General features: G+C 43.6%; 1 protein-coding gene across 1 annotated transcript in view; it reads right to left on the bottom strand.

Moving 5' to 3' along the window:
* FAM13B (family with sequence similarity 13 member B) overlaps nucleotides 1–12,540 on the bottom strand; it is a 2,585,606-nt gene that overhangs the window by 1,845,814 nt on the left and 727,252 nt on the right. Inside the window, exon 7 of the mRNA XM_044069837.1 lies at nucleotides 6,677–6,828. Coding sequence (XP_043925772.1) covers nucleotides 6,677–6,828 — 152 coding nt within the window. The remainder of the gene's footprint in view (nucleotides 1–6,676; nucleotides 6,829–12,540) is intronic.

Below are 12,540 nucleotides of genomic sequence, written 5' to 3'. Positions count from 1 at the left end.
ACGCCCCCGGGTCCCGCATCGAAGAATCTCCCGGTTCCGAAGAAATGGGAAGAATCCCCGACACAGGCACCGAAGGCATCGACCCCGAGGACGGAGCCGAATCGATCCGCGCAGAGGCCCCGAGGAGAAGAGTCGGAACCGAAACGTCAGTTCGACTCTCGGCCCCGGAACCAAGGACAGATCGTCGGCTCCGAGACTCCGGTATCTGGTCCGACGGAGTCGAGGTGAGAGGAACAGACCGAGAAAAAGACGGTTCTGGACCAGAGGGCTCCACATTCAGAAGATCAGCCTCTTCCAGCTCCAAAGACTGAACAGGTCTCGGAGGAGGAATGGATGGAGACACCGGGAGGCCTTCAAGTTTCGACACCAACTGGGTGGAAACCGAAATAAGTTTGGACAGGGCCGAATGCTCCAATAACTTCTGCACCACACGATCCACATCGATATCAGAGAGTTTGGAAGAAGAACGGGTCGAAGGAACCGAAGAAGGAGCCAACCTCAATAAGGTCGAAGGAGGGAGCTCCATCACCGGTTCCAAGACTCGAGGCTCAGGAACCGATACCAGTTGAACACTCGGCCCTGAAGTCTGTGGAACCGGTGATCTAACTTTTGCTGAAGAGCTCGGAGCCGATGACTTGGGCTCCGACGTCTTCGATTCCTTAGAGGATTTCGATGCCTGGTCAGAAGCATCCAGAGCCTCCTGAAAAGAAGGTTTTAATAAACCTCTGTCCATGAGTTTCCTGCGCCTATCTGTCATGACCCTCCCACTAAAAGAGTGACAGATAGAACAGTCCTCTTGCAAGTGGAGAGGGCCAAGGCAGTAGACGCAGGAACTATGGTTGTCAGTCACTGACATTTTCTGGCCACACTGACAACGCTTAAATCCTGATTTTACCTTATCAGACATTTTACAAGAAAAAGGCAAGTCCAGTATTATAGTCAAATCTGAGAAAAAAAGTGTCAAATCCGGTTTAAATGTCAAATCCTGTTTAAATGTCAAATCCTTTTTAAATTTAAGAAGGGTTGTAGGCCCCGAAAAACTCTAACCGATTAATAAGATTAACGGTACCGAGAATTTAACCCACTCAACACACAATCACTCAGTATATCAAGTTATATCAAATAGAACAAAAAAATCCAATAAAATATAACAAATTAAGTTATATCTTAACTTTAGATGCTCGAGCTAGCTCCCAGCGATGCGAACGCAGCAGCGGCAAACTAGATCTGAGGTAAAGGCAGAGGGGGTTTGTGGGTATTAGATTGTCTCGAGCTTCTTCTCGATGCAGAGCTTGCAAGAGGCCGGCACGGAGCCGAGGATCGGCTCCGAACCCATGTGTAAGAACAAACGGCGAGATTGAACACTATCACATTGAGTGGTATTATTGTTTCCAAGCTGTGGCTGTGCTGAGTCCATATGCTTTTCAGGTACCAGTGTAATTTCCTCATATGTAGTTTTGCAAATGGTATTAGTAGTATGCAAGATGCCATGAATCTCAAGGCCTGCAGAATTTTTCTTGCAGGGAGTTGGGTCTTTGTTGCCATCTTTTTGAAGTATTGAGTCAGCTGTTCTTGCTTGTCTGGCATGAGATAAGCCATCTGGGCCGTTGTATTTAAGCTGGCACCCAGGAATATTGTTTTGTGAGGGCACTAGTTTTGATTTATTTTCGTTTACTGTGTACCCTAGGCAACTTAATAGGAGTTTGACAAACACCAGATGCTTTAAAAGAATGTCCTTGCTTTCTGCTTGAATAAGGCAGTCATCCAGGTATGGATATATTTGAATTCCTCTGTCTGCAGTATGCAATTACTGGTGCCAGGCATTTTGTGAAGACCCTGGGCGCAGTAGATAAGCCAAAGGGCAGTGCAGAGAATTGATAATGAGTTGAACCTGCAATAAATCGGAGGTATCTTCTGCAAGTTTGTCTGATAGGGACATACAGGTATGTCTCCTTGAGATCCAATGTTACTAGCCAAGCCTTCTTGCCCAGCATGGGAAGAAGCTGCTGTAGTGTTAGCATCTTGAATTTGGGTACTTGGAGATAAGTGTTTAGGATTGAAAGGTCCAGAATGGGTCTCCAGGCTTTGTCCTTTCTGGGAACTAGAAAAAGTCTTGAGTAAAATCATTGTCCTTGCTCTTTTGTAGCTACCTGTTGAATGGGTCTCATGTCCATGAGAGCTGTAATTTGGTGGCAGGTTTGGCATTCCATTTATCCTTGGCAAAGTGTGGAAGTGGAATCTGTATCCTTGTGAGACAATATTTAGGACCCATTTGTCTTTTGTGATGATGTGCCAGTTTTCTGCAAAAGTGCTAATTTTCCTCCCAAGGGAGCTGCCAAGAGAGATTTGCTTGGCAGTCTGAGGGTTAAGTCATTGTGTTTGTCTTCTGATAGCTTGGGGGCCAGTCTTCTCCTCCTTTCTGGGTTGTGGTACCCCATTGGTGAGGCTTGTAAATACTTGTCTTATCTGCCATTTTCTTTAAAACCTCTTCTGCTTTTACACCAAATAAAACATCCTGCTGCAAAGGTGCATCCAATAACTTTGCTTTAACATGATCAGGTAGGGTTTGTTCTTTTAACCAAGCATGTCTACGTATGACAGACCCAGTCACTGCTGATCTACAGGAAGCCTCCAATGAATCAAATCCACATTGTAAAGTATGTTTTCCCACTTGTTCAGCTACATGCAACAAATCTTGCATTTCCTTGAAATAAGGCTGCTCTGAATGTGTGATCATTTTTTGTTTTAATTGAGACAGCAGGTATTGCTGATATTTCAGCATGTGAAACTTGCAATTTAAGGCCCTCATAGCTAGAGTAGCTGAGGTATATACTTTCTTTCCCCATCTGTCTAGTGCTCCGGAATCCCTTACAGAGGGTACAGGATTTTTAGCAATAGAGGCCTTAACCCCTTTGGGACCCTGGGAAATGGTTTCTGGATCAGCAACAGGGCTTTTATATAGGAATTTGTGAGTGCCAGGGACTCTGTAGTATCTGTCTGGTTTGGCTGGTTCAGGAGGTAGAGAGTCTGGGTTAAGGCTAGATTCTAAGTAAACATCAACCACAATGTCTAACATGGGAGGGATAGCAAGTGGTCTGTGTTGGGGTAGAAAAAGGAACTCTTGGAGCCTTTTCTTAGAATCAGAGTAATCCTGGCCTTCCCAGTGGAAATGTTCCCTCATGGTAATGTAAGATTTCCCCAAAGGAGTAGTCTTCTGGGGGAGATGCTGAGGGAATAGACTCTTCAGCATCAGAGTCTTCATAAGGGGGGAAAAAAGAGTATTCCTGTTCCTCAGGAGAATCTGAGGAAATTGAGACCGGGTCAGAGGAAGCATAATCCTCCTCTTGTCTTGGCCTTTTATCAGGAAAGGGTGGGAACCCCTGATTAGGGTAATTAAATCTTCAGCCATCTTAAGCATCTGTTTCTTATGTATGGGGCCTTGTACTGGAGACTGCTGTACAGCCTTTTATTTGTTTTTAAAGGAGTTTACAGCTTAGCATAAGATTTGATAGTGAGTGTAGTCGGTCTGAAGACACCTTCTGCAACTGAAGGCGTTTCAACTGCACCGGAATCTCCTCCTGCTCTGGAGTCGGAAAGGGCTAAGGATGAAGGCTGCGGCGGCCTAGTAATCTCCGCCTGGGAATCGGAAGCCGTCTGAGGTTCTAAATCAGCGGTCATCAGGGCCTGCGTAGGCGCCTCACTGAAAAACGGAGAACCGGCGACTGGGCACAGCAGAGGCCCCGGAGTCTGGTTTGGGTCTCGACTGCCTGTCCTTATCCTTGCTTTTTTTATGCTTGCCGGTCATCGGATGCTCCGACGGCATGGTATAATTAAATTTCCTACCAAAGAAATGCCGGGCGAAATCAAACCGACGATTATTAAACCTAGCACAAAACCGACAACCTGTGACGTCGTGGTCTGGGCCTAGGCAAGGAATACAATAAGAATGAAAGTCCTTATGAGGGATTTGCTTCCCACAAGAAATGCAATTGTTAACTTTTTCTGACATCGGACTGAGGCAAGAAAAGATTCCCCAATGGGGTACTTAGCTTTATTGAAGACTTCGGTCTGAAATTCATTTATTGAAGACTTCGGTCTGAAATTCTATTTGAAAATCTCAGGAGTCGGCCGACCGGCATTTGCGAACTGCTTCTGCTTCGGGCACCGTGAGGTAAGAAAGACTGAAGAAAATGGCGTTGGATGCCTCTTATATACCCCTGGCGCACTGACGTCAGGGAAGAAGCGACAGCAACCGACGCCGGACCAAGACGTTTGAACTCTGGCTGACTGCGGGACGGCCTGATGGCAGGATAACCCAAGTGTAATGACTGCAACAGTGTAACACGAACATCCACGATGAACTGAATGCTTATTAACTAAAGTGGCAAAATTCAGTAAGTTTTGTAAATCTTTGTTCTCCATCATGGAAGGAATATCTCAAAGTTTAGCCTTAATAGCCTACAAAGTATGCTGCTGATACTTAAGCATGTGAAAACGACAATTCACAGCTCTAATGGCAAGAGTTGCAGAGGTATAGACTTTTTTACCCCACCTGTCCAAGGCCCTAGATTCCTTATCAGAAGGCACAGGGTTTTTAGCAATAGTAGCCTTAACACCCTTGGGGCCTTGAGAAATAATTTCTGGATCAGCAGTAGGGTTTTTAAAAAGGAAGTGATGAGATTCAGGAACCCTGTAATAACTATCTGATTTTCTGGGTGCAGGAGGGACAAAATTAGGAGTTAAAGAATTTTCCATGAACACATCATCCACAACTTCCAAAACTGGAGATATAGCCAGAGGCTTATGCTGTGGCAAATCTAAAAAATTCTATGTTTCTTTTCTTAGACTGTGGAAAATCTTGACGGTCCCATTTAAAATGCTCCCTAAGAGTATTCAAAGAATCCCCAAAGGAAAAATCTTCTGGAGGGGAGGCAGAAGGGATGGAGTCTTCAGCACCAGAATCCTCAAAGCCAGAAAAAAGTTGAGAATTTCCTTCTTCACCAGCAGACATGCTGGAAATCTCAGACTCAAAAAATATTAGGAGATAAGTCTCTAGCCCTCTTTTGGGGGGGGGGGGGTGAAAGCCCCTAATCAGGCGAAGATGATCACCAGCCATCTTTACCAACTGGGAATGAGGTACAGGAGGGGACGCCGATGCCTGCTTGTGAGTAGGTTTGCGGCTGGAAGGTTTACTAGCAATCCAGAGGGACTCAGGAGGCTTAGGAACTGCAGAAGTCTGAATTAAGGTAGTCGGTCTGGTTCTGGTCTCATGTTGAAAAGAGGAGGCATCAGAAGCGGCTCCGGACCCATCTGAGGCGGCGACAGGCGGAGGGTCTGAAGACGATATAACAGCCTGTGGCATGGAAGACTCCGTAAAGATCCTGGCAGAGGTTTGCAGCTGAAAATCTGCGGACTGCAGGGGCTGCAAATGCGACTCACTGACTACCGCTGTGCTCACTACTATTTTCACCAGTGCGTCGTCAGTAGATTTAACCCTAGGCCTGTCGTGGCCCTTGTCTTTGCGTTTCCTAGGTACATCCGAAGGCCAGACTCGAAATGCTTATACAAAATCTTAGCTCTACGGAGTATGGTACGCGGATTAAAGGAAGCACAGAGATCGCAGTTAGGGAAGTCATGCTCAAGGCCCAAACAAGTTATACAATAGGAATGGAAATAACGGTGCGGAATCTGTTTTCCACAGGCAAGACAGGTACTAACTTCATCTGACACTCATTAAAGCAAAAAAAAGAGGATCCCCAACAGGATACTTATCTGAAGGCATCTTCAACTTGGTAGTCGAAAAGCGAAACTAAGGTAAACGGCCGACTGGCACTAGTGCGAAATGCATCTGCTTCGGGATCTGCGGCAAGACAGACTGAGGAAATGGCGTCGGCTGCCTCCCTATATACCTGACGTTCCGACATCAGTTTTACAACCGGCGGCAGCCGTCGTATACCAAGGGCTCTGGTAATCAGGCCGACTGAGGGCTAACAGGAGCCAGATAACACATATGTGAGGACTGCAACAGTGAAACATGAAGAACATCAAAAGTATTTAGTGACAATAAGGGCCCAACAACAAATGGTTCGGGCGTTGAACAGGGCACAAAACAGACAGCGAGGTACGTCGTGGTCTGGGCCTAAACAGGTGACACAGTAAGAATGAAAATATCGGTGTGGTACTTGCTTTCCACAGGCGAGACAATTGCTAACTTTTTCTGACATTGGTTAGAGCAAGAAAAAGGGATCCCCAACAGGGTACTTAGCTCTAGAGGACTTCAGGATGACTCAATTTGTAAATGAAAAAGTCTGGCAGCGGCCGACAGGCACTCGCGCGAACTGCTTCGGACTACTCGGCAAGAAAGACTGACATAATGGTGTCAGCTGCCTGTTTATATACTCCTGACGACCTGACAGCAGTCCTGGAGTGACAGCAACCGATGCAGAAATACTAAGTCTCTAGCATTTGGGCCGACTGAGGGCTACCTGCAGGCAGACAACCCAAGTGTGATGACTGCAACAGTGAAACATGAACATCTACAAGTACTACAGGCATTGGTATACTGGCCAAACGTTGGGTTATCCTTGGCAGAAGGTTCCTTACTTTATGAATACTGCAACAGTGATATGGAAGGACATAACCTTTACTACTTCTGACCCTCTGATAATTATAGTACCTTGTGGATGCAGTTACATTCATGGACTCAAAGTCTTCTTCGGTCTCCAACAGCTTTTTTGCATCTATCATCTCAATACATTTTTCACCGTTATCATCTGGAAGTTCTTCAGGCTGTGCTAACTTCTCATCTTCATCTATCAGGTCATTTGTCTGAAACCAGAAAAAGAAAAAATAAAACACTCTGCAAATAATGCATAATGTTAATGGACATATATATATATTTTCACACACACACATACACACACAGATATATGTCAAAATAACAAATTACCATAATGTCGAGTTCCAAAATGTTGAGATGGAAACAATGAAAGTTTACATTTGCGAAGGTCCAGACCATTGTAAGGTTTCACCTCAAAAGGAGTCAGATGGCCAATGCAGTGAACTTTACCCTTTTCTCGGTGTAGTGCAATCTCAGAGTTGGCATATTTAGTTGTGGGGGGGGGGTAAAGCCCCCCACTTGGGTGGTTTTTATTTGCATCGGTTTGCTTAAGTTTTGTTGGCCGATTATTTACTTACCAAGGGAAAATTTACAACAATCCGGAAATTCGTGAAAATAAACTTCTGTCATTTATATCTCGCCGTTTTTCAACTGAACGTTATGGTAATATATTATTTTGACATACATCCACATACAGATTATATAAAATATATATATATATATATATATATATATATATATATATATATATATATATACACACACACACATATACATATATATATATATATATATATATATATATATATATATATATATGTATACATATATATACACACATATATATACATATACATATAGATATATATACACACACATATATATACATATACATACACATATAGATATATATACACACACACATATATATATATATATATATATATATATATACACATTAATATATACATACATATACATATATATATATATATATATATATATATATATATACACACATATATATATACATTAATATATACATACATATATAGATATATATACACACATATATATACATTAATATATACACACATATATATACATTAATATATACACATATACATATATATATATAGATATATATACACACACATATATACATTAATATATACACACATATATATATATATATATACATACACAAACATATATATACATCAATATATACACATTATATATATATATATATATATATATACACACACACACATATATATACATTTATATATACACACACATATATATACATTTATATATACACACACATATATATATACATTTATATATACACACATATATATATACATATATATATATATATATATATATATACACACACACACACACACACACACACACACACACACACACACACACACACACAGACACAGACATACAAAGAAATAAACAAGCGTGTCTCTTACACATGTATCAAGACAGATGTTTACATCTGTTCAAAACTCTGGAGTACTAACACAAATGTACAGCTTTTATAATTACATACTAACCCCCCAGATTGTACTATCTCAAAGAACTACCCTTTCATATAAGGTATGGTGATCTTGAAGTTAATAATTTCAAGTTATTTTGTTTCAGTTAGTATATGTAACTAGCAAGGACAGGCAAGGCTCCCCTTTCAAATGTTGCTTTTCTAAGATTATAGGAAATTGAGATTAACTAGTTTTGTTTAAACCTGAGCATTTTGCATTGATGCTTTACAGTGTCAAACTTTAGTCATAAAGCTACACATTACATTCATGAACGTTTTTTGAATGGATATTCATTCATGGATAGAATTCAGTTTTGCAAGGCTAACACCTATTACACTGTCATAACTCGAGAGATATTTAAAGTCGAAGTTATAGCAACCTGTATAAGGATAATGCTAATCTCAAATTACTGCTCTTCCAGCATTAAGTGTCTGCTGCTAAGAAAAAGAATAGTGTGAAATCTTACCATAACCATAGATGTCCTTCTCTTCTATGTTGCAGTATTCTTGATTTGGGATTTCCTGCCCTCAAGCGACTCGTATGTCGGCTCCTATACAAAAACTTCAGCTTGGCTGTTGCAGCTGCGAGGGACGTCGCACATAAGGCCATAAACTAGGAGCCTTAAACGTAACGTTGCATGCACAATCCTCAGAACTTGAAGCTTAGCAGGTGAAGTAGAAGGCCCAGCAGAAGGAGGTGCCAGTGGTTCATAGGTTGGTACTAGGCTATCGGCCCTAGGGCCTATGCAAGCCTAGCCATAACAATTCCCTGGATATTTCTTCCCACAATATTTACTTCTCCAGACCCCTGTCTAGCAGGGCGACTGACCTGATCCCCGGGGTGAATTTCCTATCTCCCATCCAATCATGAAGGTCCCTTTTGAAGAGGGCCAATGAGGGGCTCTGCTCAATATATATGGGCAGTCTATTCCAGAGTATGGGGAGTCTCTGGGTCAGAAACCTATCCCTCCAGCATGTTTTGTTCATTGTGATGACAAGGTTTAGATCCCTGGAGCGTGTGGCTCTGAGGGATTGGGATTTCTTTAAGTGGAGCATGTCCAACAACTCAGGGTTTGACATGGCCTTGTATGTTAAGAAGAGATCACCTCTGAGTAGACGATATGCCACAGAGTATAGCTGGAGGTTTTTTTAGACGGTCAGTATATGGCATCTGCTTTAGGCCTGTGATTCTTTTAGTGAGGTATTTCTGTGGCCTTTCCAGCTGTTGCGGGTATGGGTGTTAGGTATGGGACCCTGGGGTCCTTCTGTAGCATCGATCGGTCCATGGTGATGCTGGGATGAAAGCAGAATGATGAGGGGGTCACTGGTGGGTGGGAAGGAATACTGTAACATGGAAGAGAAGGACATCTATGGTTATGGTAAGATTTTACACTATTCTATGTCCTTCTATTCCTATGTTGCAGTATTCTTGTTGTGGGAGAGTATCGCAGCTTAGTTGGATGAGAGGGTGGCGGACGCAGAAGAGGACTCTACAAAGCCCTATGGGATTGCCCTGGCGAATCCTGTACGTGCTCTACAAACTTGGTCAAGCTTGTAATGTTTGCTGAAAGTGTGGATAGTGGACCATGTGGCTGTTTACATAATGGAACCTGTGTCCAGACCTTTCAGGAAAGCCTTGGAGGTGACCACTGCCCTTGTGGAGTGGGCCTTTACTCCCATTGTTTTTTTTTCTGCGATGGGAGTAGCAAAGACAGATGGGTTTCCAGATCCAACATGCGACAGTTTGTTTGAAGACTGCCTTGCCAATGCTCAGGGATAGAAGGAAACAAAGGGCTGTTTAGATTAACTAATGGATTTAGTTTCGTCCAGATAAAATGTTAATTGCCTGTGTACATCCAGGGAGTGGAATATCCTCTCCTCTTCATTAGTGAGAAGGGGAAAGGTGGCTGGATTGGTTTAGAGACAAATCAGTGACCACCTTGGGCATAAAGGAGGGGTTAGTTCTCAGGGTGACCCTGTCTGAGGAACGTGGAGTAGGTGGGGGCAAGCCATTAAGACGTAAAATCTCTGAAACCCTTCCGGCTAAATGTGATAGCCACTAGAAGCACTGTTTTCCATGCACATATCTAAAGGGAAGCTGCCCGAGCAGGTTCAAATGGGTGTTGGGTAAGCTTTATCAGGATGAAATTAAGGTCACAGGGTGGAGGATTAGGCTTTTTTGATGGTGTAATGTGCAACACCCCTTTAATGAAGAGCTTTACAATGAGCCTGGCTAGCAAGGGGGATCAAGAGGCAAGCAGGCTGATATAGCAGAAAGGTGTACTTTCACTGAAGAATAGAAAGCCCACGTTTTATCAGTTGACACACACAAGAAAGAACTGGGGGGGGGGGGAATCAGCAATGCAAGGGTCCCTTCCCTTGTCTAGACACCACTTAGTAAATATTTCCCATTTAGCTAGGTATGATAAGCTAGGTATGATTTTCTTGTTATAGGTTTCCCAGCCTCCCTCAGGACTGAAAGCACATCCTCACAGTGTCTGCATGGGATCAAATGTTTGTCACCCACTGAGGCAGGGACATCATCTGCAAGTGTGGGTGGAGAAGAGTTCCTTTTTCTTGTGTCAGGAGGTCCACCTTGTAGGGTAACTTGTAGTGACTGCACTTGGTTAGACTGTGAAGTAGAGGGAACCAGTGCTGCATTGACCAGTAGGGAGTCACTAACAAAATTTTTGGTTTCTCCTTCCTGATCTTCAGGAGGACTTCTCAATCAGTGGAAAAGGGGTAGGCATAAAGAAACTTCCCCTCCCAAGAGATTGTTGAAAGCATCTACTCTCCAACCTAGAGGAGAGTAGCTCTTTGAGCAAATGGTCTTTAGCTGCCTGTTATGGGGAGGAGGCGAACAGGTCTATTTGAGGAGTGCCCAACCGTGGACTATATCTAAGAAGTTGGTCCTGTCCAGCATCCATTCGTGTTGTGGACAGTATGTCCTGCTTAGGAGATCTGCTTGCTTGTTGTCCTGCGATGGGATGTAGGTTGCCTGCAGGGACAAGATGTGGAGAGAGGCTAGATCCCATATCAGCAGGGTTAGTTTGCACAGCTGATATGCCTTTGTCCCTCCCTGTCTGTTGAGGTACCACATTACAGTGGTATTGTCTGTTACTATTTGAAGGACCCCTGGTAGAAGCAGAGGGGTAAAGGTTTTTAGAGCTAAGAAGACTGCAGTGATTTCTCTGACATTGATGAGTTTCGCCTTCAAGGAGGCATCTGTATGCATTTCTTGGGTTAGGGGGTGGGTTGAAGTGGAATCCCCCTGTTTAGCTGGACCTGTTGGATCCACCAGCTGATTTCCCTCTTTAGATAAGGAAGGAGTGGGATTACTTGTTCCAAGTGATTCAGGTGCTGGGAACCAAATGTTTTTGAGGTACCACTGTAGCATGTGCATATGTATTCTGGCCAGTGGTAGCATAATGATGGCTGCTGCCATTAAGCCCAGGAGTCTAAGGAATTGCCTTGCAGTTATTGTCTGAGAGAGTACCAGCTCCTTGAAGTGGGAGGTCACAGATAGTACCTTGTCCTGAGAGAGAAAAGCCTTCATTCTGTCCGTTCGCATTCTGCAACCCAGAACAATCTTGTCCTGGTCTGGAAGGAGGACTTTGGAAGGTTAAAGGTGAACCCTGGATTCTGCAGAAGGGAAATGAAAGTGCAGATGCTTTGAGAGGGTATCTTTTCACTCTGCCAGTATTAGAATGTTGTCCAGATAGGGGTAAATCTGGATTCCCTGAGATCTGCAGAAGGAATGGCCGGGGCCAGGTGTTTTTTGAACTCTTGGGGGGGCAGGGGACAAACCAAAAGGCAAAGCAGTAAATTGGAAATGAGAGGAGATGCCCCAGAGAAATGCAGCAATCTTCTGTGGGAAGTTCTGATGGGTATGTGTAGGTAGGCCTCTAAGTCCATAGTGGCCATGAAAGCCTTGGCTGGTATGAGAGATAGCAGGGAGTGAAGGTGGGCACCTGAAAGTAAAGATTTAGGAAGAAGTGGTCTAAGATGGGTCTTCAAAGGGGCATCTTTCTTGGAACAAGGAAGAGATGGGAGTAGAAACGCTTTCCTTCCTGTCCTGAGGGAACAGGTTCTATGGTACCCAGCTTCAGCAGGTCTATCAGAACCTGTGGAAGGAGATGCTGTTGGTTTTTCGGGGGTTTCAGATGACTCATTGGTGTTTTCTCTTACCAGGAAAGGAATTACCCTTTTTCTATTATGGATAGTATCCAGTGGCCCCAGGTTATGGTTTGCCAGAAGTGGTGGCAGTGGGAAAGGTGTGCCGAGAGTGGAAGAGGGGTAAGACAGTCATGCATTGTTGGGGCCTCCTCTGTCCTGAAAGGGATCTCTAGTCTGAGGATGCGGGGCAGCA

Source organism: Protopterus annectens, chromosome 4.part0 (assembly GCF_019279795.1).
Source record: "Protopterus annectens isolate FY-2018-M chromosome 4.part0, PAN1.0, whole genome shotgun sequence".
Taxonomy (NCBI): domain Eukaryota; kingdom Metazoa; phylum Chordata; order Ceratodontiformes; family Protopteridae; genus Protopterus; species Protopterus annectens.
Note: the sequence above shows the minus strand (reverse complement) of the source record. Positions and strands in the feature narration are given on the sequence as shown.